The sequence below is a fragment of the Dermacentor albipictus genome, chromosome 3 (assembly GCF_038994185.2).
Source record: "Dermacentor albipictus isolate Rhodes 1998 colony chromosome 3, USDA_Dalb.pri_finalv2, whole genome shotgun sequence".
Lineage (NCBI taxonomy): Eukaryota > Metazoa > Arthropoda > Arachnida > Ixodida > Ixodidae > Dermacentor > Dermacentor albipictus.
This window is the reverse complement of record NC_091823.1, coordinates 189486433-189514060: the sequence shown is the minus strand read 5'-3', so window position 1 is coordinate 189514060 and position 27628 is coordinate 189486433. Positions and strand designations below refer to the sequence as shown.

General features: G+C 48.4%; 1 protein-coding gene across 4 annotated transcripts in view; it reads right to left on the bottom strand.

Annotated features, from left to right (window-relative positions):
• Window positions 1–27628, bottom strand: part of LOC135908702 (putative fatty acyl-CoA reductase CG5065) — a 141968-nt gene that overhangs the window by 25239 nt on the left and 89101 nt on the right. For all 4 annotated transcript variants that reach the window (XM_065440566.1, XM_065440565.2, XM_065440563.1 and 1 more), the window contains 4 exons: window positions 26757–26829; window positions 23133–23239; window positions 20783–20960; window positions 10751–10795 (listed from right to left, as the gene is read on the bottom strand). In XM_065440566.1, coding sequence (XP_065296638.1) covers window positions 10751–10795; window positions 20783–20960; window positions 23133–23239; window positions 26757–26829 — 403 coding nt within the window. The remainder of the gene's footprint in view (window positions 1–10750; window positions 10796–20782; window positions 20961–23132; window positions 23240–26756; window positions 26830–27628) is intronic.

The following is a 27628-nucleotide window of genomic DNA, read 5'->3' as shown; positions in this document are numbered from 1 at the left end:
GAACCTAAATCTAAGCACACGGGTGTTTTCGCATTTCGCCCCCATCGAGATGCGGCCGCCGCGGCCGGGATTCGATACCACGACCTCGAATTCTGCCTTTCTCCCCCTTACCTTTGTAAATTCAATTCATTATACTTTGTCGCCAACTGTCTGGTATACGTCTATCTTTTAAAGTTTTTTCCACTGCTTTCACCAGCGCTTCCTTACTTTTTGGTCCTAGTTCATTTATCAGCCTAACGGGAACCTCGCCTAGTCCTGGGGCAGTGCGCTTAGGAATTTTCTCTCCTGCTTTTCTCCAGTTTAAATTTGTCAGCACCAGCTCCTTTCCACTTGGGTCTCTTTCGTGCTCTTTTTTTCTTGAAATACAACCTCGTCATGGGCTTGGAAAGATTCAGCTGTTATTTTTCGGGTGTAATTTACTGCCGCTTCTAATTCCAGTCTGTTTTCATCTTCGTCTAGGATATGTTGTTGCATTGTTGTTGACTTCCTGCCTAATAATTTCATGTGGTTCCAAGATATTCTAGGTGCGGCCTTCTTTTTCTCACGTATTTCTGACAACCAACATTCACTTTCACCTTTTAATTTTGCTTGCAGCAGTATTTGAACCATAGACCTTTTTTCCCGGTATATTTCCCATTTACTGGTTACTTCATTCTGCGGCAACTGCGCCTTCTTTGCCTGCCTGTGGTCTCGAGATGCTTTCTGTCGTTCGGCGATCGCTTCTCGTATCTCCTTGTTCCACCAGCTTTCCGGTTTCTTTTTTCCTTTCCAACGAACATGTTTCTCTTTCCGTATTTCTGTCGTTATTACAATTATAAGCTCACCATATTCCCACTCTTGGCCATTCGCCAAGTTCTTCCTCTACTCTAGTGACTATATTTGCTATTTGTTCAGAGTTCAAATTTGGACTGGCCATTTTGCTCTCCTTGCTGTTTTTCCCAACTACATATCCTATTTTGAAAATGATGCGTTTATTGTCACTACCTATGCTGCTAAGCCCTTCCTCATCGATGACCATTTCTCTCAACTTATCATGAATTCCTTCTGTCAACAGACAGTAATCAATGGTCGATTGCCGGTTTCCCACTTCCCATGTGATCTGTCCTTCACACTTAGGCCCTGTGTTCAAGAAAACGAGGTTATGTTGCTCACAAAGGTCTAGCATTGACTTCCCGTAATTGTCGGTATATCCATCTAAATCCTGTATGTGGGCATTCATGTCACCTACTAGGTCAATTTCAGCACCATTCCCGAAACCCTTAACATCAGGGCTTATGCATTCCACTAACTCTTTATTCTTCTCTGTGCAATTTTTTACGGTCCAGAAATACGCAACGCCCAGCCAAGTCTCTTTCCCACTCATTGCACCTGATAACCAAAGATGCTCTTGACATTGTGAATTTACTCTTTTCCATTTGGATCCCTGATGGATGAGCATTCCGACTCCCCCGCCCTTTCTTTCTGACTTAGTTTTGTTGCACCCTTCCCAAACATAATTCTCAATAACTGGCGGCTCTTCCGAGTCTCTAAGGTGCATTTCTGTAACCGCATACACCCCTATTTGTTCTCTATCTAACTGCTCCTCAATCTCTGCCCACTTTTCCTTTCTTCGGCCGCCCTGGATGTCTGTGTACATATTGCATGGCGAGCTCTTTTTCTTGCTTTCCTCCTTTTTCTGTTATCGACGCCGATGCTCTTGTGATGTTCCCCTAGGGGACCTTCTTCATTACTATCTACTCTGACTTCCTGAGCACCCGCGGGTCTCCCAAAAAAGCAACAGCGCGACTACCAAGTCGCCAGCCCACTTCTTGCGCCAGCCTGTAATTGAAAAGGATCCCGTCTCGTTTAAAACCACCACAACTTCTCACTGCCCTGTTTACTTGGACAACCTCGAAGCCTTTCTCTCGGCTCATTTGCCATATCGCCTCATTAGCAGCCGCTAAGGCTCTTTGTACGTGACTAACGCACAATGTTGTGCCATTACCACAAGCCCGGATTCCGAATCTGCAAGATGCAGAATTTATCCTGCGAGCGCCCAAATTCTCCCTTGAAAAGGCAAGATGCTGAGCCGTCAGGCAGCGGTGTCCTGCGGGAGAAGCCTCGGCGAGCAGCGTGTTCGGACGTGTCAGCGTGTGCCAGACAGCCCGGCGCCGCACCTCCCTTTGCCTGGAGGTCACCACGCGCGCGAACTTTGAACCGGGTGGCCAGCGCGGTCGCTGGTTGGACCCCTCGGACGACCGTCGTGTGCTGACTTTGTATTGGGCCGTTTGAGTGACAATGGTTCCTCGGGGATTATAAAAGCAGCGACGCGCTGCCTGAAAAACAGGATCCGCCGACCCACCGGGAGACAGTGTCGCTCCCGACTGGGGTGAGATGTGTCACGCGTTTTCGCCGGACGTTGCCGTGCGGGAACAGTCGCGTTTGTGTGAGCTCTCGGCCCCAGTGCCGATCCGATCTTGTCCTGTACAATGACCTGTATATAATGAATAAAATCCCTTTCGTTATTCTCATCGACGCCTGGCTCGGAGTCTTCGCTACCAACGCTCTGTCACGAAACGGGTGACGAGCGCTACGGGACCACAAAGTCGTAATAGTGGTGCAGCGGTACAAGTTCGTAACACTGGATGGCAGCTACGGGATTGACCGGCATCAGCTACCTCGGCGCGGTGAGTGCCTGAAGTTTACCTCAAACACCAGACTTTCTCTGACACAGGTTATAGTAGCTTAGGGAAGGATTTGGTGTTGCATTGCGATAACCTTGTGTGTTTCAAGCCTAGTAAGAGTGTTTTGAAAACCAGGGGATGCTGAGGGGGTAAACAGGGCAGTGTGTGAAATACTTGCATATGTCTTACTAGTAGTGTTATAGTAGCGTACGGCAGGTATATTCAAAAAGGGTAAACAGCAGGAGGACAGTGTGAACGATGGAGAAGTACAAGGTGAAGGAACTTCTCGAAATTTGTGAGGAGTTGGGCATTGAGTTGGGCTCAACCAAAAGAAAGAATGCGATCCTTGAGGTCATGAGGACTGGGGACGTAACGGCTGAGGAAGCCGCTGAGGCCTGGGCGGATATCAAGGAACGTCGGGAAAGGGAGGAAAGGGAGAAGGAACGTTGCGAGCAGGAAAGGAAGGAAAATGAACGACGGGAAAGGGAGGAAAGGAGAGAACAGTAACGTCGCGAAGAGGAAAAGGAGGAAAGGAGAGAGAGGGAGCGACGTGAGCACGAGCTTAAAATGAAAGAGTTGGAGACCCGAAATAGCTCGCCAGCGCCTAGTCTCACTTCTAACGGTCCAAGAATACGCGATCAACTTCCACCCTTTGTCGTCGGAGAGGATATGGCCAAATACCTCGTGAAATTTGAGCACGTGTGTGAACGGAATAGCATTGAGCGATCCCTTTGGGCACAGAATCTGTTAGCCTTGCTTCCTGGGGAGGCATCAGACGTAATAACTTGCTTATCGAAAGAGGCGTTTGAGAGCTACAGTGATGTGAAGGAAGCGCTACTGCGGAAGTACAAATTGTCGCCCGAAGCTTTCCGGCAGAGGTTCCGGTATGCAAAAAAGGGCAAGGAGTCGAATGTTGACTTCGCGTTTCGTCTAAAAGCCGACTTGGTGGAATGGCTGAAGGGCGAAGAGGTTTACGACGACCGCGACAAAATTGTCGAATGCATCGCGTTGGAGCAGTTCTACCGTTGCATTGATGAGGATGTCCGGCTCTGGCTGCAAGATAGGCTAAAGGATGTTAAGCTAAACAAGGCAGCAGAGTTAGCGGAAGAGTATTACACACGCCGCAGCTTGCACAGCAAGGCAGTGCGCGTAGAAAAAGCTGATAGGAGAGATTGGTTTTCCGGGAAGCCCGACGAACGGAAGCAAATCACGCGTCGCGAGTTTCGGGACGACGAATCCCTTACCAAGGAAACTGTAAGGGAAGGACAGAATGCATCTCAGAATGATGACGATGGTCCGAAACAGCGAAACGAAATGACGCGTTCTTTTGAAAAACGGAAACCGTTAACCTGCTACAATTGCAAAAAGCAAGGGCACATCGCTGCAAGCTGCCCAGAGAGAATTGCTTTTGCAACGATACAGGAAACTCACAAAAACATACGTCTATTGGAGCCCTATGTGCAGGAAATTAAGGTAAACGGCAAGAAGTGCCGAGCACTGCGGGACTCTGCAGCAACTATGGACGTTGTTCACCCGTCTTTCGTCTCGTCGAGTGATTTTACGGGAGAGTGCGTTAGGATACGGCAAGTGGCCGAGAAGGAGAGTGTCTGTTTACCGATCGCAACGGTTATCATTGAAGGAGAGTTTGGGAAACTTAACACCGAAGCCGCTGTGTCAGCCGCCCTCCCGGAGCAATTTTCCTACCTCTTCTCAAATAGCTCGGAGCAGCTGCTGAGGGATCACGGCAAATCATTCTTTGCCGACGTGGCGTACATGGCCCCCACGCGATCCGAAGCGCGCCCGCTGTCGAGGGAACTTGACTTAGCGTCGGTGAGCGAACAGCGGTGCGGTACAGGGACCGATCAGGGTAACTTGAGTGGCGAGCAGTCACGGGAGAGGCAGAGCTCGGAGGCTGGCCTAGGCGAGCGGGTCCTGGAGGTGAGTGGGAGTGACGCGTGCAGTGCTAGCCGCGATATAGACGCGACGCCGCAATTAGGCGACGCGGGCTCCACACTCGCTCCGGTTTCCGCCAGCTGGCAGGAGCAGGCTGCAGTTGAAAGGGAAACTCGGATTCGCGAGCAACAGGAAGACTGTTCATTAGCCGATCTGAGGAAGAGCGTCAAACGGGGAGTGAAAAAAAAGAGGGTTTCATTTGGCAAAGAATCTGGCTTATTGTACCGCCGCTACACGGATAAGCAGGGTCGCAAATATAAGCAGCTTCGGATTCCGCGAAAATATCGCCGGGAAAAATGAATGACCTCATTTGCTTCCTCAGTGGTATGTTTTCGGTCCAAGTGATTTCAAGGGGACCATTCCATTTGTAATTATTATTGCTGATTAATAATTGTTTCCATTTTTGAGTTGTTAAATTTGAAAACTGGTTGTTTCAGCCTTGTGTACTAGATCGTACACCTGCCTCTTGTTGCCGCGGGAGAAAAAGGGGGATAGCAATTTAGTTAGGTTGATTTGGATTATGGCCTTGTCTGGTGTTTGACGGGAGACAGAGGGCACTTGTTCGTGTTGGGTGTTGCCTTTTGCCGGTCGGTTTTGCAAGCTGCAGAACGACCAACCGGGACCAGTGGCGAGAAGCAAGGTCTTAGGAACGACCCGAGCGGAGCTGGTCGAGGTACCTTGGCGACAACGTGGTGAGCAGAGCTCCTGTCCTGGCGAGTCGGACCTGGGCACGTGAAGTTACCTGGCGTCCCGACACTGGACGTGAACTTGGACGAGCCTGACGAACGTGCGCGCCTGGCATCCGAGCCACGTGGAGGCAGCTCGTCTTCCCGGCGCCTTATCTGAGGGCGGGGATGCTGTTGTGCCATTACCACAAGCCCGGATTCCGAATCTGCAAGATGCAGAATTTATCCTGCGAGCGCCCAAATTCTCCCTTGAAAAGGCAAGATGCTGAGCCGTCAGGCAGCGGTGTCCTGCGGGAGAAGCCTCGGCGAGCAGCGTGTTCGGACGTGTCAGCGTTTGCCAGACAGCCCGGCGCCGCACCTCCCTTTGCCTGGAGGTCACCGCGCGCGCGAACTTTGAACCGGGTGGCCAGCGCGGTCGCTGGTTGGACCCCTCGGACGACCGTCGTGTGCTGACTTTGTATTGGGCCGTTTGAGTGACAATGGTTCCTCGGGGATTATAAAAGCAGCGACGCGCTGCCTGAAAAACAGGATCCGCCGACCCACCGGGAGACAGTGTCGCTCCCGACTGGGGTGAGACGTGTCACGCGTTTTCGCCGGACGTTGCCGTGCGGGAACAGTCGCGTTTGTGTGAGCTCTCGGCCCCAGTGCCGATCCGATCTTGTCCTGTACAATGACCTGTATATAATGTATAAAATCCCTTTCGTTATTCTCATCGACGCCTGGCTCGGAGTCTTCGCTACCAACGCTCTGTCACGAAACGGGTGACGAGCGCTACGGGACCACAAAGTCGTAATAGTGGTGCAGCGGTACAAGTTCGTAACAACAAGCAGCTCCAGTACCGTGGACACCACGATCTGCAACTGAGGGAATACCTCGCGCATATCATCCACCCTCTTCAACAAGCGCTGGCCTAGTCCTGTCCCTTTCCTGTTTAGGATGTCATTTAGCCCACCTGCTGCTATGACAAGGTTGCGGACGTGGGCATTTTCCGCGAGCTTTTCTTTTGCTCGCTCCATGACAGAACCCAGTGTCCACCCTGGATATGTCCCTACCGCCACTCTTTTATCGCCTTTCACCCGCTACACAATTGCTTCTAAGCGCCCAGCTAGGTTTGAGCCGCCAGCGATATTCACCCGTTCACTCTCTGCTACCTCGCCCTGCTTTGCCTTGTCCTTTTCTGCATGATTCGGACTCGATAAGGGGGATTGTCCGCTGGGCTCCTGCTTTTCCCGCGTGGCGGCCTCAAGGTCGGTGCCTCTCTTTCCAGCTAATCCTTCATCACCCTGCATGCATTCCACGTATTTCGCTGACCCTCCCTCACCTGTCGCGTCGGGGGTCTGCGTTTCATTGTCACGCACATTTTCGTTCATAATGGCGGCCCTGTTCAGCTTTTCCTCGGCTGCTTCAAGTCCCTTTTCCACTACCTTCCGCTCATCACGCCCCTGTTTAGCTCATTTTTGAGCTCTTGCACCGGTTTGAGAAGCTCTTCCTCGAAAGCCTCCATTTTCTGCAGCCTAGTATCGACATCACATAGTGTGCTGGTTGATTCGATGCCCTCTCCATTCTCATCCGTCTCCTCATCTGCCTTGAGGGACCCCCCGCGCACTGCTTGCTTTCCCGTCTTTCGAGCCATGTATTGCACGGCTTTTTGCAAATACTACAGTACTATAATATTTCTACTACTGATGCAAATACTATAATACTACATCAATGCAGAGCGCGTACCGTTTAGCAATGACCGATACGCACAGGATCCAAATGCTCAAAATGTCGCAAAGCAACTCTCTCCACTGTTTCAGAAACAATCAATACCGCGGAGACCGAAGGTCTGACCCGCTCTCACACGCGCTCAACCGCGCGGTCATGCTCTCAATTTCCTAGCAAAACACGCACATTAAAAGCACTAATAGCTATTTGTCTTGCCACTTCCAGGCTACCATTTAAAGACTACAAACACTCAACGTGCCACCCGGCTGCACGTGTTGGAGCACGTGGCACGAAAGGACGCCATAACCATCCTGCGAAACAAATGTACACGAAGCACACCCGCGCACCCGAAATACGAAAGACAAGAAAAGGAAAGAAAAAGCAAACCACCCAGTTACTATTTAAAGGCAGAAAATCAGCAAATAAAAAACCTAAGCAAGCTCAAAGCATGCAAAAAAACTTATGATTTCGTCACCGCCGCGGAGCCCCGAAAAGCACGTCTATTCGCCACAAAGAAGCCAACGCCAAACCCGAAGCGTTGAAGAAGCGGCCTCTCCACCTTCTGGTAATCTAGGCAGTCAGCAGCAGTCATATGCCCAATCACAGTTAATGCCTCACCAGTCAAGGACATGCTTATGGCGACAGCCAATTTATCTTTAGACCAGTCATGTGGAGTAGCTACGCGCTCAAACCTCTAAAGATATGCGTGGAGGTCGTCGCGTCGTTCATCGAACAGCGGCACTCATTTCTGGTGATTGAAGTAGGGTAGGCTTGGCGACGTTACCGGCGCGGTTGGGGCCGATGTCTGGCTCTGCGCTTCTTCTTGAAGCTTGAGCTTCAGCTGCAAGATTTGTAGCTGTCTCTCGTTGGCTTACCGCTGACTTTCTGCTGCTGCTTTGGCTGCTTCGCGCTGAACTGCTCGTTCGTCCCGCTGCCTAGGCCGTTCTCTTTCCATCCACTCACGAAATTCAGCGCCAGACAAGCCTGTGTTGCAGTGGCAGCTAAGTTGTCTAAATCCATATCGGTTGTCTAGAGTTGCACGTATACACCCGAATGCCGGTCTCCTTGTTTGGCATATTACCGGCTGATCATGGCAGGCTCGCCAGATTGTGATCGAAACAAACTTGCTGTTTCCGTTGCGCCCAAGATCCTTTTAACAACGACACGGCAGACGGGAGCTTTTTACGTGCAACACAGATTTTATACGGACACCCTAATACGATACAGACGATTTTCATACACGCGGACTAGAATTCGGAAGTCATTTGCCCTTATATATAAGGATGTGCCTAGCACTCATGCATCACGACTCGCCGGTGTGCGTCGTCGTTGCGGTGACTATGACGGTTGCCGTTGCGTATTGCTGAGCACTGCTGGCCACCGGGGCGCCTGAGCTTCCCGTCTGTCGACCGAGCCCGACGTTCTAGCGGCCGAGGCGTTACAGGACCGCGTTTTACAATTTCTAGTAGGTACAGCGGGGCGTGGCGCTTTTGACGGCGTTCGACGTTTCTGCGCAGGCGCCACTAGAAGCGGGCACGAGAGAGAGGGGGATTTTGCTCCTTGAATATATGACCCAGCCTAGGCACTACGGAACCGCGCGTTGTGTTCGTTTATCCCCTAGACATGCCGGCATTGCGGAGTGTGGTCGAGTTAGTTTATACGCTCCGCCGCTACCTGCCCGCGCGGTGAGGCAGTGGGCGCGGACGCCGCTTGGTGATCGCTGTGTCTGAAGGGGCAACGCTCTGACTGGTGTTGTATAAATCGCGGGTCGCTTTTTTCGTTCCGACGATAGATGGGATTTTTCGCAAGCACTGCTCCAGGAGGGCACATGTAACCGGCAAACAAAAGCCTCAGGAGAGCACCTGAGGTTATATTCAAGCAGGCGGCGCAGGATCTCCGGAGCACCCAAGCGGTGGCAGGGGGATCAAGCTGCAAGCAGGGCGGCTCGTGGGTTGGGGCAGCGGAGGCTGAAGCGTGCCAGGGGGTGTTCCCATAAAAATATCACTGTCCGCTATCGCGGACAGCCGATCTTATACTCCCCTGGCACGCGCAGGCCTTTGCGAGCCCCAACCCACGGACCAGTCCGGCTTCTAGTTTTGATGTCCCCGTTGCCGCTTTGGTGTCTTGGAGGCACCGCCAATGATGCGAAATAGTGACACATTGTTTTCATTAGTAAAAACATGATTAAATAAATATAATTGCATCGAGCAGCCAACTTGCGATGCTAAGTTCAGCACTACCGCGCCACGCGACTTCTGCCGGCACGCCTAGGAACAAGCGCATGCAACGCGCACCACGGAACTCCTCCGTAGTACCTAGGCAGAGTCGTATTTTCAAGGAGAAAAAGTCCCCACATTTCCTCTCTCACACCCGCTCTTACTCGCGCATGCGCGCAAACGCCTGTCGTCTCCGCAAGTGCCACGCCCCGCTGTACCTACTTGCAATTGGAAATACGCTTACGGTCAGGCGTTATGAGCCAGCTCCAGCAGCGGCCTGGTGTTCTGCCGGCCTGCTGTTCGCCTGCTTCCACGTCACGACAAGGTGCCGCGTCATGATGATGGCGTAAGACGTGGCCGTCGCAAGCAACGCGCCAGCTCTCTTCAAGTGTCGAGCGACGCACTATGCAACGACAACCATCATGGTCACCGCAACGACGACGCACATCCTTATATAGAAGCACAAACGACTTCCGAATTCTAGTCCGCGTGTATGTAAACTGTCTGTATCATGTTAGCGTGTACGTATAAAGTTTGTGTTGCATGTAAAAAGCTCCCGTCGGCCGTGTCATTATTAAAGGATCCTGGGCCCAGCTAAAACAGCCAGTTTGTTTCCATCACAATAGGCTATCATTCCTCATTTTTCCTCTTTTACGCAATGAAGTGACTGCTGAAAACCTTAATACTAGCAAAGCCAGATTTGCAGAGCGATAAAACCTACGACTCCCAAGGACTAGGTTTAAGTATAGGAAAGAAACCGCCTTTTTTAGGACAGGATATCAAACTGGAATAGCATTTTATGTGAAATGAAATATCTTTCCTCATTGCATTCGTTTTCTTTATTGCTAAAGAGATTCTTAGAAAATATACCTAGCTAATTGCTACCATGCGTCTTGTTCTACTTATCTTTATTGTTTTCTTTTTCTCCTTTTGTCATTTCCTAGCTGTATTATTTTCATAATGTTTCTGTAAAGTTCAATGCTTCGTTCTATAAAATGGTGTGTATAAATTATCTATAATTTATGTAAGCATCCGACTGCTACGTTATCAGTGTGCTCCCCGAAATTTTCTAACTTTGTGACGCCATATGGTGCTACTTATTCTGTGCCTTTGAAATGTACAGCATTACTGTAATAAATATGAAACGCATTCAGTGTGGCCGCAGTGATCATTCTTAAGAAAATTTGCAACGACGACGACAGCACCTAAATTCAACTTTTTATTTATCTAGTGATCAGAAAATACTACGACTAATAATAGTAATAATTTATTAGTATTCACAATAATCGACGCTTTACTCTTTAAAGCTCGTCATACGTAAATTTGGCATTTAAAAGCGAAAAGTAAAATTTTAAAATGAGAAACTGAAAGGCTGTCTGTCATTTGGCTAGTTCTCATCTGTCAAGGCAGCGTTAAAGAAAGAAATACTTATGTCAACTGCAACAGAAAGTTACATTCAAAGCGCCTGGTGAGTAACGTTCACACTCAATGGTAAAAACGGATCTACAAATTGGAAAGAACTTACGGCGATGATAAAGCCAGCAGGTCCATTGAAGTTGTCAACCCAGCCCTGCGAAAAGCATAGGAATAGTACTTGAGTGGAATGATCACTTTAACGCATTGTTTTTGTGTGCACATTTTGCTTACGCTATTAATGCAAAATGGGGCTCTAGCGTTTTTAATTTCAAGCAGAACTAAGTCAGATGGAGTGGAAAAAGAACCGAGCAATAAACGAGACGTGAAACGCAGGGGCGAAACTTTGCATTCACGATTATTAAGCAGAGAATGTATATAAGCCAAATGCACAAATATCTCCCGAAAATCCACGATTTGGCCATTTAGACAAGCAGTCAGTTGAATGAGTGGTAGAGCGAAGCTACCTCTACCGTCCAAGGAAATTTTCGTGTCGTAAGCAGAAAACTCCCTATACGTGGGCCGATACCGAAGATAGTGCAATGCTGGCCCGACCCGCGGCGGAGGTGAAGCAGGCATTAGAGAGTTTTAGCCCAGCGGGTTTACGGCCAGCGGAGCGGAGCGGTCTCCACCGTTGCGGCAGCGGAGCGGCTCGCGAAAAAAGAATTTTAGCCCAGCGGATCACCCGCTCGAGCGGGGTAAAGAGCGGGGTAAGGTCCCTCTTTAGAGCGGGGCGCTCTGCTGCCCCACCTAGTGGTTCTAATAGGAGTTACTGAGAAATGAAATTGAATCACGCTTGCTTTTATTATGCAAGAAATGTTGAATAAAGATAGATTACATGTTCTCAGTGCATTATTTGTTAATAATGTACTGAGTACTAATGTACGGGTCAGCGCGGCAGTCGCCGTCTTCGATGCAGAACTGCCGGCGTTCATGTTCGCGGCTGCCGTGTTGCATTTCCCATACACGCCCGCGCGCCCTTACGCACGCTCGCGCGCTGCGTATACACCAGAACACCGTGAAGTCAAAGGGCGCCGCCATATTGATGAGCGCCGGTCGCGCCATCTATCCCAAGCGCCGCGAAGTAGCAGGCCTGGGCTGCCACGCCGGGAGATGCGACCCGGCGCGAAAGCGAAACTTGGGCTTTTTAGCTGGGCGGAAGGCGTGTTTCACGTTTTTTCTAACCTGTCATTTTCGCTGTCTGGATTCAATTAAACTTCAAGACCTCGTGCAAGTCCACAATGGAGACAATGAGTGCTGTGCAGACTGCAGAAGCGAATACATCGGGTAGGTACGCTATTACGTTTGTACAAACCGCGCGCTATATGCTAGAACACCTGTGAGCTTTTTGGCACGTAACCTGTGAAGGAATTTACAGCACTGTGTTGGTGCCATATGTTATTAAAGCACGCACAACACTGTCATCTGCACTTTCAGTTTGGTCTTGTTTGTAATGGTCTCTACTGGGTTGGCCGCTCTTGGCAACCAACTGGCGAGGTCGTTTGACTGCCTGGTTAGCAGACGCCTGCCCTTCACCACCTGCACACTGAAAACAAAATAGATGTTATAGTAAGAAGGGCTCTAGTTCTTTCCCATGCCATCACTTTTGCGAAGATATAAAGTCCTCTCAAAATGAAATAGAAAATACACCAGGCCAATTGTATCGTGCAACCACTTAAGAGTACAACATTCAGAACAAAAGCCTACAGCACTCGAACAAGCAGCATATGATGCTAAACCTGCACTCATTGGAAAATGAGGTACTACAGTAGTTATAATGTTCAACTATATGTGCAGTCAAAGCCCGTATAACAGGGCGAGCATGACAGATGCAGGTGTTGTACAGTTGCACAAACCATGACAGGGCACGTAAAATTACCATCCCTACTTAAAGCTGCATCATCAGGACCCCTTTGGTACAAGACAACAACCGCACCTGCATTCCAAGAAATTAGCCCCACCAACTGCAGCTACCTGGTACCAGACCTGTTTCGCTTGTGCAAGACCATGGGATTGTTGGCGCTCCCTTAGAAAAGAAAACAGTAAAAAAAAAACTAGTGAGAACGATCAAAATTTTGTTACAAAATACAAGAATAATTAAGCACCTTATTTTCCTCGCCATATGAACGGAAATATTTTGCGCTTTGCCCCGCATAACAGCCCGCACGCAGTTTAGAGCTCGGGAGGCTCAAATGAATTCGTTACGAATGACACCTGCAACACCAGCTCGTAAAGGTAGGTGCGCTGCAAGAACACCTTCGGCGACGAGTAGTCGTCGTTTACGTTTTTGTGGACGCATGCTACGTGACGAGCAGACTTCGGTTTACTTTCATTAGCAATAACGCTCACCAGCAAGGCCTACAACTTGTCGTTCACGCTTAATTGTCATTCCGTGCACCAGCTGCAAGTATCGCTAACCGCAAACTCAACTGTTCCTCTTAACCGTCGGGAGCTCTGCCTGAATGAAAACACGAAAAGGCTTCCCTTTTTGTTATAGCCAAGGCGAAGCACCGGCGCGGGATTCTGCTCTGTAGGCTTGTTGCCCAGAAAGTGCTCGGAGCAAACCTGCGTATTACGTTTGTAGGGCGCAAAGTTGAACGTGGCACCAAAATATACACAGATCGAATACTCACTCGTGCATTTTCACTGGGTTGGAAGTTCTTCCTATTCACTGCAGCTATCCACCGGTGGCGCAGCTTGGCATTCTTCGTTGCGGATGGAAATCAGCGCAGGCTGAAAACACCGCACCGGCACGATTCCCTACGTGTGTTGTGCTCTTCGCAAACAGCGCTAAGCAACCTGCTCCTTTTCCGCTGGTTGTTTTGGCATCCAAACACGACGCAATGATGCCCAGATGACTTCTTGTACTTTGGATCCGTGAGAACGGGCACATTTCCGCACTTTGGAGCCCTAGAGCCGGCGCTTGCCATGTCTACTGGTCGCCGGCGAACACACTTTGGCAGCCCAGTACAAAATAGCGCCGGTCGACCGGGCAACCCGGGTGCGAGAGTATGCGTTCGGTTAGTCTGGGTGCGAGACTAGCGTGTTCTGGTCTATACCCTCCGCTGGGGAGTGCTTTCCAGCGGGCGTAAACACTGCTCCGGAAAACCGCTGGCCGCCTCAGCGTGGTGCGCATGCGCAGTCGCGTCTCCGCTCGCCCGCTCCGCTCCGCTGGCCGTAAACCCGCTGGGCTAAAACTCTCTATTAACACTCCCCCCAAACGTGGGCCGATCCCAAAGATAGTGCGATGCTTGGCCAACCCGCGGCGGAGGTGAAGCTGGCGTTTAGCACTCCCCATACATGGGCCGGTTCCGAAGATAGCGCTATGCCAACCCGAGCCACGGCGGAGGTGAATGAGGTGTTAAGCACTGCTTATACATGGGCCAATCCCGAACATAATGTAATGCCGACCCAACCCGCGGCGGAGGTGAAGCAGGCGTTAAGCACTTCTTATACATGGGCCGATCCCGAAGATAGTGCAATGCCGACCCGACCCACGGCGGAGGTGAAGGAGGCCTTAAGCACTCATACGTGCGGCGATCCCGAACGTAGTGCAATGCCGGCCCGACCCGCGGACAAGGTGAAGCAGACGTTAAACACTCCCCATACGTAGGCCGATCCCGAAGATAGTGCAATGCAGGGCCGACCCGCAGCGGAGGTGAAGCAGGCGTTAAGTATTCCCCATACATGGGCCGGTCCCGAAGATAGTGCAATGCCGGGCCGACCCGCGGCGGAGGTGAAGCAGGCGTTAAGCACTCCCCAGATATTAGTCGGTCCCGAAGATAGTGCAATGCCGGCCCGACCCACGACGGAGGTGAAGCAGGCGCTTAGCACTCCCCATACCTGGGCCGGTCCCGAAGATAGTGCAATGCCGGGCCGACCCGCGGCGGAGGTGAAGCAGGCGTTAAGCACTCCCCATCCGTGGGCCGATCCCGAAGATAGTGCAATGCCGGCCCGACCCACGACGGAGGTGAAACAGACGTTAAGCACTCCTTATACATGCACTCCTTATACGTGGGCCGATCCCGAACATAGTGCTATGCCAGCCCGACTCGCGGCGGAAGTGAAGCAGGCGTTAAGCATTCCTCATACGTGGGCCGATCCCGAAGATAGTGCAATGCCGGCCCGACCCGCGGCGGAGGTGAAGCAGGCGTTAAGCACTCCCCATCCGTGGGCCGATCCCGAAGATAGTGCAATGCCGGCCCGACCCACGACGGAGGTGAAGCAGACGTTAAGCACTCCTTATACATGCACTCCTTATACGTGGGCCGATCCCGAACATAGTGCTATGCCAGCCCGACTCGCGGCGGAAGTGAAGCAGGCGTTAAGCATTCCTCATACGTGGGCCGATCCCGAAGATAGTGCAATGCCGGCCCGACGCGCGGTGTAAGAGAAGCAGGCGTTAAGCGCTCCATATACGTGGGCCGATACCGCAGATAGTTCAATACTGGGCTGACCCGCGGTGGAGGTGAAGTGGGCCCAGACACAAGTATATAATTATAACCTTTGTTTAAGTACGTGCCGGCGTCTTCTCAAAACAAATACAAATTGCAAAGGTTGTTGCCATACATAAAAGTGGTTCTGTTTCTGACTTCTCCAATTCCAGACCAATATCGATTCTTCCAGGATTAGAAAAAAATTATTCATTGCAGGTTGACTAACTTTCTGAGTAAGCATTCTGTTCTTTCTGACTACCAGTTCGGATTTAGAAAACAGAGGCCCACTAAGATGGCACTGACAAAACAAAAAGAAATTATAATTGACGCCTTTGATAAAAAGCTTTCGTTCTCGGGATATATATAGACTTATCCAAAGCATTTGATCTAATTGACCACTTTATTATTTCAGGAATTCCGTTACTACGGCATCAGTCTTGCTTTACTACAGTCTTACCTAAAGTACTGTAAGCAAATGGTGTACTTAAATGAAACCTCGTCAGATGAGCCAATCTTGTCTGGTGTGCCTTAGCGAAACATTTTAGGGCCTGTATTTTTAGTGTTTATAAATGACATTTTTCATACCCCCTTTTCATTTCATCTCGTAACTTACGCTGATGATACTACAGTGCTCGCCACAGGAAACACACTAGCTGAGTTATCCCTCCGTGGCAACGAATTTTTGGAATATTCGCTTCACTGGTGTAATAACTACCGTCATGAAGGTAATACGAATAAAATAAAGGCTGTGATATACAGGAAAAAACTAAAGTAGTAATTGATGATATCGAACGATTATTAGGTAATGAGAAGATTGATATTGTGCCCAGTATAATATATCGGTGTTGTATTCTCTGAGACGCTCAATTGGGACCTACGAACTGAAGATATTCGTCCTAAAATGAACAGGTCAAATGGCGTGTTAAGTAAACATAGGTTAACCCTCCCCTGACTCGTTAAACTCCTCATTTATAATTCATTTATAGCGCCAGTAATTACTTATTGCCACACATTTTGGGGTACGAGGACACAGCACAATAAACAGTGCCTTCTTATTGCACAAAAGCGTGCGATAAGACTGATAGCTAATGTACCGTAGAATGCTAATACCAGACGATATTTCAGGCAGTTAAATATTGCAAGAATAACTATGTATGTGTTCAAGCTGCTTTACATTTACATACCTGCTGTAGCAACGAACAGTGCCTTATGCTATCAATATTTCAGCTAGTAGGTCGTGAACATACATATGATGTATGTCATTCTATATCATGGACCCTACCGTTAAGTCGCATGAAATAACGCACACAATCTTTATCGTACAATCTGCCGAAGTATTTAAATGTTTTCGAAAATAATCGTTTTTCTGTTAGGCTTTCTACACAAGCTTTCATTGCATTGATAAATCCTTTCGAACGTTCGACCGAATAGTTCATCTGTGTAACTCTGACAATGCATTGTAAGGAACTTGAAGGAATTCTATTTCTGTGCATTTTCGTCTACGTTGACGTTAGAATTGTGTAATGGGAATTCACACGAAATTGTGCAATTGTGTTTTTTTTTAATTGTGTAAAACCACAATTATGTAATAGATTACGTGTAAAATTACAATGTTGTAATAGATTACGGGTATTGAGAATGTTCTGCCCGATTTGAATTCTGTAGTTGTGACTACTTTGCAAACTATCGGATTGCCTTTCTTTTTGACCACACTGCTGCTCCGTGGGGCGTACAGGGTCCTCAAGCTGCATTTGGCAGCTTTTCCCCTTCCGTTCTCTTTCATTCTGCACTTAGTTTTTAGAGAAATAAAATCTATCTGTCTGGGAAAATCTGGTCTGTCTGTCATGCAATTGCTCGAGTATGACCGCCCGGAGATGAGGGTTTTTAAAAAACGTGTAGCAGTTCCTGCCTTTCGGGGTGCATGTTCCGGCGTTATAAGGTGCCATTTACAAGGACGAGCAGTCGAGGTGACCGATCCGACAAACCAGAAAGCAGGCGGTTGATAAGATCATTTGGAGACGTGCCCCGCTGTTGCTCATCAGCAACATGGATGAAAACGGAGAGCGAGAAAATGCCGGTTGGTGTGTCCTCCGTGGGAGCGTCTGGGGCATATTCGGGGTGCCTAGACTAGCAGTCGTGTTCCAGGTGTTGTCGGCCGGACTTGTACACCACAGTACGTGAATTATTGGAGACGTAGAGCACAGCGACCTAGACGTCCAGTGGGGTCCTTGAGGTTCGAAAGCCAGCACATAGCGTGGTGGACAGTGGTAACAGTGAAAGGCCGCCCATTTATGTAGGGACGAAATTCGCTAACTGCACAAACAAGTGCGAGGCACTCGTGCTCGATAATGGAATAATTGAACTCGGCAGGGGAAGGAAGCCGGTCGGTGTACGCAACAACTCTATCGCAATCACGTTGGCATTGGGCTAAAACAGCTCCAATACTATAGCCACTCGCGTCTCTGGGTACTTCAGTTAGAGCATGGACATCGAAGTGGGCAAGATTGGCGGGGTAGTAAGCAGCGTGATAAGGTGTGAAACTGTTGTGGATTGATCGAGACCCCATGGAAGCGGAAAGTCTTTCCTGAGATCTGTTAGTGGACAGGCTATGTCTACGAAATTTCTGACAAATTGACAGAAATACGAGCACAATCCCACAAAGCTTCGAACATCCTTGGCACAGCTTGGTACAAGAAGCTCGATGACAGCGCGAACCTTGGCGGGATCGGCGAGGACGCCAGACGAGTCGACGAAATGATCGATGATAGTAATTTGGCGACGACCAAATTCGAACTTCGAAGAATCAAGTTCTAGCCCAGTTGCACGAAATGCTGATAGGATGGATGAAAGACGCGTGAGGCGTGTTGCAAATGTCGGAGAGTACATGATCACGTCGTCCAGGCAGCACAGGCAGATAGACCATATAAAGCTGTGTAGTAGCGTGCCCATCATTCGCTCGAACGTCACCGGTGCATTGAACAAGCCAAATGTCTTAACTCTGAACTGATAGAGGCCGTCAGGTGAAACAAATGCTGTTTTTTTCAGCCCTCGGTTCTCGGTAGCGTAGGTCCTAGGTACGAAAAATAGGCCACGCCGTGAAGACAATCCAGAGCCTCATCAACGCCTGCAAGAGCATATACATCTTGTTGAACTTATTGAGATGCGGCTAATTTATGCAGAATCACCAACTGTTGTCTTTCCTTTTTACTAGGACAACAAGGGAAGCCTACTGACTCGCGAATGGCTCAGTAACGCCTTTTTTAAAGGATCTCGTCAACCTCTTGTTGAATAACTCGGCTGGTGACAAGCACCCGTGAATTGGAGGCACATCGCCATTATGTATACGATGCCTGACAAGAGAGATTTGACCTAAGGAACAGCCGTCAAAGTCGAAAATGTCGGAGTATGTGACGCGGAAATGACGGAGGTTGCCCATTTGTGAGGGCAGAAGGTTCGGGGCAATCGTCTCCCTGATATCGTTCTGTATCGATGGAGAAGTGGGTGCGTCGACGGAAAGATTTGCTGAAGGAAGATCAAGCGGAAGTGATCAAATCTGGCACTCATCTGATGGCGCAGAGTGGCCTTGGGGAAGAACTTAAGGGCAGAGTCGGAAGTTCAAGAAAGGCAGACGAGTCTAGGTGGTCGAAACAGTCACAACGGTGTGGGGAAAGGAAACGCTGTGCGACAAAAGGGCACTGGGAGATGGAGTAACCACATAGTCGCTATCCGGTACACTGGGGCAGGCTACAGCGACAACACACGTCAGTGCTAGGGGCGGCAAAGGGACGAACTCGACACATGGGATCCGACTGAACTGTGTCGGTAACGGCTGGTGAAGCGGGGAAGCCAAGTTCGTCGACACCGGTCGAGCAGTCAATCAGAGCAGAGTGCTCAGGCAAGAAATCAAGTCAAAAGCTTACGTCATCAGGGCAGTGTAGAAAATGAAACCTTCCTGTCGTACATGCGCCAAAACAATATGCAGCACTATAACTATATAACGTGCGTGATTCTATGGTAATGTTGCATATCCTTATATGCGCATGCGGGAGAGGATGAATGTATATGCGAAATTCTTCCCGGTATTTAGCAGTTTATGAGGATAGCAATAGGGGCTTGTTGGTACGGCATATCTTATTTTGTTATAGCGCAAGCTTGACAAGGACAAAAGAAGGCACATCAGACACACACAGCGCTACTTTCAACAACAGGTTTATTTCTCGTTCTCGTCGCTATATATACACCCTCGACCCGTCATACACCACGTGTAACATTTTTGGAAAAATAAACAAAAGATATAAACTGGGAACCACACGTAGGCAGTTTTTTTATTCACATATTAAAAGACATGTACACGTTCAACGCGAACAAAGATGATTCAGCTCTTTTGATGATAATGAAATGGAAGTTTTACTGACGCATGCATCGCCGAATGTTGCTATGTGTCTGGCTTCTATTATCAAGCGCGTCATTTCACACCTGCTTTTACTCATGATCACTGTTTCTTTAAATCTTGGTCTGCACTTGCATCTCTTGCAATGGATGGCAAGAAAGCCGTCAGCGGCCACGTTGTTAACTTTGTTACTATGTTCTCGTAGCCTGTCATTTATGCATCTACCTGTTTGACCGATGTAGGATTGTCCACAGCTGAGAGGAATACGGTATACCACGCCGGCGATGCAATCAACGAATTTGTTTTTATGTTCTTTTTCGCATGCGCTACGTGGGATTCTTTCCGGCCTTGTGGTTTTACAGAGGCTGACCAATTTATTAGGTGCCGAAAACACAACGTTAATGCCGCTCCTTCCAGCAATCTTCTTTATTCTATGGGAGAATCCGTGTATGTAGGGGATGACGGCAACCTTTCCTTTGTTCATGTCAGTGCTCGACACGTGCACCTGCTCCGAACTGCTTTGCTGCACCTTCTTAAATTGGTCAGCCTCTGTAAAACCACAAGGCCGGAAAGAATCCCACGTAGCGCATGCGAAAAAGAACATAAAAACAAATTCGTTGATTGCATCGCCGGCGTGGTATACCGTATTCCTCTCAGCTGTGGACAATCCTACATCGGTCAAACAGGTAGATGCATAAATGACAGGCTACGAGAACATAGTAACAAAGTTAACAACGTGGCCGCTGACGGCTTTCTTGCCATCCATTGCAAGAGATGCAAGTGCAGACCAAGATTTAAAGAAACAGTGATCATGAGTAAAAGCAGGTGTGAAATGACGCGCTTGATAATAGAAGCCAGACACATAGCAACATTCGGCGATGCATGCGTCAGTAAAACTTCCATTTCATTATCATCAAAAGAGCTGAATCATCTTTGTTCGCGTTGAACGTGTACATGTCTTTTAATATGTGAATAAAAAAACTGCCTACGTGTGGTTCCCAGTTTATATCTTTTGTTTATTTTTCCAAAAATGTTACACATGGTGTATGACGGGTCGAGGGTGTATATATAGCGACGAGAACGAGAAAAACCTGTTGTTGAAAGTAGCGCTGTGTGTGTCTGATGTGCCTTCTTTTGTCCTTGTCAAGCTTGCGCTATAACAAAATAAGATTAGCAGTTTAGTTCTAAGTAGTGCTTGTTTTCGCCTCCCCTTCCATTGTGTGCGTCTTTTATTGCGCTAATTCGCTTCATCAACTAGAAGTTCTCCGCAATAGCAGCATTAAAATATATATAGCGATAAAGAGACGGCGTTCATCACCGATAGGGGCTCCCTGACGGCGCAGGTGACAATGGAAGGGCGCAGGATGACAACCGGCAAGTCGGCCGCTTCGTGCACTAGTAGACTCTCTGCAAGCGCCTTGGTGTAGTGGTACGTGGTCGGACGGCCGCCCATCACCTGGCTCAGAATCTTCTCTTGAAGGTCTTCCTCCAGCCATCTGCAACGACAGCACATAACACACATTTACTGAATAGCCCAGAAAGCTTTGGGACGTATATGCCTTATATGGACTTATATGCAGCACCAGTGTGGTACTGCAACAAATCTTCGAGAAGAGTCTATTAATTCAAAATAAATTATGGTGATTTAAGAGCCAAAAACGACGATCCGATTATGAGACACGTCGTAGTAGCAGACAGCGGATGAATTTTTATACTCGGCCCCCGGGGTTCTTTGACGTACATCGAAATTCAAGTGCGCTAGCATTCTGTGCATTTCATCGAAATGAGGCCTCCGCAGCCCGGAATCGAGCCCGCGACCTCATGCTTCAACGCCTGGTTACGGCACGGCGGGTCTTGAAGGGCAACAATTGAGTGACACCCGCAAGACACCTTGTCGGCATTCATTTGGCTGATTGGCTGAAAAAGGTTGACCACAAGCGCACAAAGAAACGCCAGCGTTCTCCTTTCTTTTTCGAACTTAGCGCCTAAAATGCAGCCTAGGCCTTTGAGTATGAGGCCAACGATTTGAAGTTGTTTTCCCATATTGGGGCTGCTTTCGCACGGAAATTGTTCTGAAACTTAGTTAGGATTTGTTGGGAGTACTGCTTCAGAATCAAACTTTATCGATGGCGGTGCCACAAGGCCTGACGTCACGGAGTGCTGTAGCCCCCAGTATTTTGTGCTCGAAAGGAGCGCGAAAGACGCAGAAGAGTCCGGACATGAGCGCATGTGGTGTTTTCGCTGTTTTCAAGTACGGGACCAAATCGAATAGCGCAAGCATATCACGCTTATCTGTCTTGCCATGTCTCCAGGCTTCACCCACGTGTGGTCATGCCGCCAGGCAAGTGCAATTTGATCATACAGCCCAACATAGGAGTAAAACTCTTGCTAGGGCTAGTTGGTTCATGCTTGAATTAGTAAAGGCAAGGCGCAAAAGACAAGGACTTAAGAAGGACCCAAACGACCAAATTCCTCTAAGCTGTGGTCGCAGCTATATCGGACAAACAGGTCGATGTTTCAATGAGCGTGCAATGGAACATTGCCGTAATCTGCGCAACAATGACGGGAGCTTCCCTGCAGAACATTGCAGAGACTGCAGTAATTGCTTCCCTCAGTTCGACAAAACTACATTTTTGAAGTTTGGAAAAGACAGGTTCGAGCGGGAGATTGTGGAAGCCTATTTCATCAAGAAAGAGGGAAACAGCGCTGTGTCCGCGTTTCTTTTCTCGTTCCTTTTCATGCGCTAAAAAACCTCAGTTATGGAATACCAACACGCCCTAACCTACGCTCTCTCAGGGAAGAAATGCGTCAGCAGGCCGTCCATTGTGCTTAGTGACAAGGAGACGACTTTTTTTTGTTTCATTTAGGTTTCTCCGTTCGTCTTCGTTACCTTTATTTAGTTTTTATATTGTTGACGATTGTCTAGTGGCTCTTACAGGGTTTGTCGCTTTTTTTTTTACGCAGACACTCTTCTTCAGACCCTTTATCGTTCAACTGTTCTGTCCATTTCATTGCTTGTCACGTTGTTCATTTTTCGCGCGGTCACACATTTTATCAGTTTTTTTTAGGTGAGTGCCTATTAGGGATTTTAGTTTTGGCACAGAAGCTGGACTTAGACGCTCTTTCTTCATGTTTTTCCGTGTTATTCATTAGTCATTATCTTCATAGTCGTGCTGGTTTAATCACCGACTGGGCCTTAGGCGTTTGAATGGTGTTATGTTTTGGATAGTTGATAGTGAAGCGTAGACGGTATTTTTTATGTCTCGTTTTTTCTTCCCGTTGGTTTGGTAAAGACTGTGCTCGACGAATTGCTTCCCGTGCTGCTCGACGTGTGGTTCTTGTTTGCTCATTTGATCTTTTGTATAAGATATGATTCCTGAGTGGTTGATGGATTGCTGTATTGTTCTAACGTTTCCTGTGTGATTCGGCTTGATTGACCTACATAAGGCAGGCTTGTTGCGGAAATAAACTTAGTTGTGAGTGGCGCCGGTCCTGTCGTTTGTGTCCTCTTTCAGTCCTTGTCTTTTGCGCCTTGCCTTTACTAATCCAACATACGAAACGGTCTTCAATGGCACTCTCGCTGGCGGCGCGCACACATTCTTGAAGAGATGCACGAAATGCAGCGACTACAGCGTTGTGCGTGCCAGGAGTCAAAGGAATGTCCTTACTCCGAAACATCGATGACCTTCTGGTACGGTATTTCCTCGGGGTAAACAATTTCATCGACGTGGTTTCTGTTGCAGAAGCAGTAGGCTGTGGACACGTGCACGAAGGCCTGCCAGGTAGAGGGAAAAAAAAAGACAAACAAATAAAAACAGCACCTTTGAGATGTTTCTATTTAACAAGTAACATATTTCTAGGCCACCAAGCTGTGCGGTGTGGGCCAAGCAGTGCAATGCAAATGCGTTGAGCAGAATCTGTCTCACCTGCGCATGTTCAGAAAACTCACGGCGCTCGTACCACCGTATTAACCGCACCATGCCGTGGTGCTTTGCCATAAATGAATCGTTTTGAGTGATATACGTTGTTGCGACGCATTACACTCACTGCGCACACGCTGTCACCGTGGCACCACGCTTTACAAGGTCAACGTTTCACAATCATCGTGGGTACTGCATTTATGCGAAAAACAGGACCAACTTGTGCGACCTTTCAGAATCACGTGTAGAAATCCAGTGAAGCTGCATTGTTCGAGGAGCTACATTATAATTTAGATTGCCTGCAATTAAACCACACAATTTAAAACGCTACCTTCGAATGAATCGTCCGTTTGACACCTTGTTCGATACAAAACGCTTTGGAGCGCTTGATAGAGGAAGTTTGTTTTTCTCATTTTACAAAATCTGAAATTGAAAGAACGTAACTGAAAAGATTTTGCGCCAATAAAGAACACACACAAGAAAGACGACGACACCACGGGCGCTACTTCAACTGTTTAATAAGGGTGAAAGCACTCGACATATATAGCTCTCCAAAACACCGCACATGCGTACGAGGCAACATGGAGTACAAAGTTTTATCAGAGTAGGCGCGATAGAAACTTCAGCTCAGCCTCGTAAAGAAAAACCGATGTATCACTAACACAATTCGGACCCGCTTTCTTGATGTAGAAGGCTTCCAATGTTTCACGCGATGTCTGGTGCCTGCCTCTACCCAAAATCCTCGCATCGCGGAACCGTGGAAAACAGTCGGTGCAAGCCCTGCTGTGATCCACAAGTCGCTCACCTTCATTATTCTTTTATATCTGTTGCATGTTCCCTAAGCCGGTCGTTCACACAACGCCCCGTCTGTCCAATATAGGATTTCCCGCAAAGCAGAGGAATTTCATATACGACGTTTGTGGCGCACTTTACGAAACGCTGGCCATGCTTCTTCTGGCAGCCAGGCATTTGGCTTTCGCAAGTTATTCGGCGGCGTAGCTGGGCAAGGTTTTGGGGAGAGGAGAACACCACCGGTGCATTATACCGGTTAGCCACTTTTTTCAGGCTGTGCGTGACTTTATGGATGCATGGGACCACTATAGGCCTGTCTTTTTTCTTTGGCTCTACCCTGCTTACCCCAGCCTTCAACTTCTTCAAAAGCGTTTCTGCCACAGGGACCAAGACCGACTCAGAGAGCCAGCTGCAACGAGCCTGCCCAATTAGTCGTATAACTTGCTTGCATCTCATGCACACACGACTTCCGCAGCGATGACTCCAGGCAGAGGTTGGCGATACCTCTTTTCACTGCCATTGGGTGGGCCGAATTGTACGGCAGGAGCCCTTTTTGGGCACGAGGGGAGTAAGCCCAACAAATGTGCCCATCTGAAAACTTGAACTGTAAATCTAAAAACTGAAGCAAACCATTATCCGGTAGCTCGTAAGTAAAACATAGCCCTTTCCCCAGATTTCCAAAATCATCTAAAACACTGCTCACTGTAGTCTCATTCGAAACGGAGCACTGCTTGTTTAAAACCACTGAAGTCGTCCACGTAACGGGGCGTTGTGTGAACGACCGGCTTAGGGAACATGCAACAGATATAAAAGAATAATGAAGGTTAGCGACTTGTGGATCACTGCAGGGCTTGCACCGACTGTTTTCCACGGTTCCGCGATGCGAGGATTTTGGGTAGAGGCAGGCACCAGACATCGCGTGAAACATTGGAAGCCTTCTACATCAAGAAAGCGGGTCCGAATTGTGTTAGTGATACATCGGTTTTTCTTTACGAGGCTGAGCTGAAGTTTCTATCGCGCCTACTCTGATAAAACTTTGTACTCCATGTTGCCTCGTACGCATGTGCGGTGTTTTGGAGAGCTATATATGTCGAGTGCTTTCAGCCTCATTAAACAGTTGAAGTAGTGCCCGTGGTGTCGTCGTCTTTCTTGTGTGTGTTGTTTTTTGGCGCAAGATCTTTTCAGTATGCAAGATCAGCTGTAGCCCAGCAGTTAACTCTTCGAAAGAACGTAAGTTTGGTCATTTTGGTATTTCATTTTAGCGTTTAGCACCCAAAACACACAGATACATTTCAGACAGACGTAGACGAAGCGCTGTAATTGAACCACATATGCTTAATTTTGCGCACTAATTTGCTATAACGTTCGGCCTACTTTCACAATATTTTGGCCTTTGTAGTTCTCCAGGGCCAGAATGATAAATAGGGTGCCACAGGTAAAAAGAAATATGGTGCGGAGTGCTTGCAAAAGGCCATAATTACCTCACACAGTGAACTGCACTTACACATCACCCACGACCTTTCCCTTATTTAGGTAAATATTGACACGCATACATTGTTTATCTTTTTTCGCACTCCCTTGCTTCTCAGCTTCACCACTACGTGACAACATAAACATGTTGCCTCGCTTAATTAACCAAGAAAACTGGATATAGGTGATAAGAATCTCGTATATATAGCTCATGAAAATGGGGGAAACAAGTATTTAGTAATTATCTGAAATATTTCTAGTTACGTGCCAATCGGTACGATTAAGGCACATATTAAACCACCGGGATGCTATAATTTTCAGTATATTTCATCTGGATGCCATTTACACTTTTGCGAAGGCATCGTGCCAAATTCGGCGCCTTTCGTAAAACACCTATAACGATTGACGTCGGATCGCTTAGCCGTATATTCAGATGGTCTATCCTATAGTTTAGAGAGTGTGACAAACAGCTGTCATGAATGACAATGCAACACTGCTTGTTAAGCGGCCGCCGCTGATCTTTGCATCGTTACGCACCGCCGTCATTTGCTACAGCGCCAGTAACTTTTGGTTTTTGTTCGGCTCTATATGTGCTGCGGATGTCTCCTCTTCACGCTAACGTACCGGTGGGTGCTCCGGGCAGTGGTAGCACGCGGTAAAAGAAGCACATGCGCAGTGAGCGCTTCGCGTCAACAAACCGCAACAAATCACGCATGACGCGAAGTCGATATCTTTAACAGCGTAGCGCTCCCTATCGATATGTTCGCCAGTAGTGCGACTTAATGCGCAAGTCTCACTACTTGCAATACTCATTTCTACTCAACGTCCCCAGTGTAGGGTACCTTACGGAAATTTAACTTAATGTTCGTGTGATCTACTGCCTCACCACTGCTGACTGAGGTCACCAGGAAGCTGAATTCGAGGTGGAGTTGAAGTACTGAATTTATGCACACTGACAAGCATCCGAAAATAAGAAACCAGCGATGTGCACGGTAGCGGCACAAGATTGAACTACGTTTCCTAAAGGTGCACGTATTAAGTGTGCAATCGTCGTCTGCACACGCCGCTGAAGCTGCTCCCTGCATCACGAAGCCAGGAACGTGCACTTACGGATAAGTTCTTCAGTTTGTGGCACAACTCCACTACCCTCCGTGTGCCCAAAACGTTGATGTCAATGGCTTTGCTGCAAAGAATAAAAAAGCAAAGGCGTCAGACGCATTGCTTACACAAGAGTAACAAGTCACGAGTTAACTTTTGATTGCGCTTGTTAATGGCGGCGAGGTTGTATCCTCCATGTCTTCTCGGTAATCAGACTCATTTTCCAGCAGCACAGGCAGTCCCCATAGCGTAACACCACGTCGCTTACTTATGGTGCAAGCACATCTGAGGGACTCTCCTCCCCGTCTTTCATCCCCCCATCCCGCTCCCATGTGTGGGGTAGCAAACCGGCTAAGCTAAACTGGATAACCTCCCTGCCTTTCCTTCTCCGCTTTTTCCTTCCTTCCTTTCTTCCTTCCTCGTGGTGCCAGCGCGGTTACGCGAGGAAATGCTTCTCCATTCAATAATAATAATAATATTTGGGGTTTTACGTGCCAAAACCACTTTCTGATTATGAGGCACGCTGTAGTGGAGGACTCCGGAAATTTTGACCACCTGGGGTTCTTTAACGTGCGCCTAAATCTAAGCACACGGGTGTTTTCGCATTTCGCCCCAATCGAAATGCGGCCGCCGTGGCCGGGATTCGATCCCGCGACCTCGTACTCAGCAGCCCAACACCATAGCCACTGAGCAACCACGGCGGGTACTCCATGCAATACCGTCGAGTGCTTCAGGAATGCACAATGCGAAGCCATAACAGCAGCACGTCGGTTTGCTTATGCTGCAGCGGGCACTAGGAAACTGCTGCTTTATTCGATAGCATCAGGCTCCCAATAGTAGGCGAGAAATATTCTTGACCCTAATTAAATGGCTAAGCAGTTTTT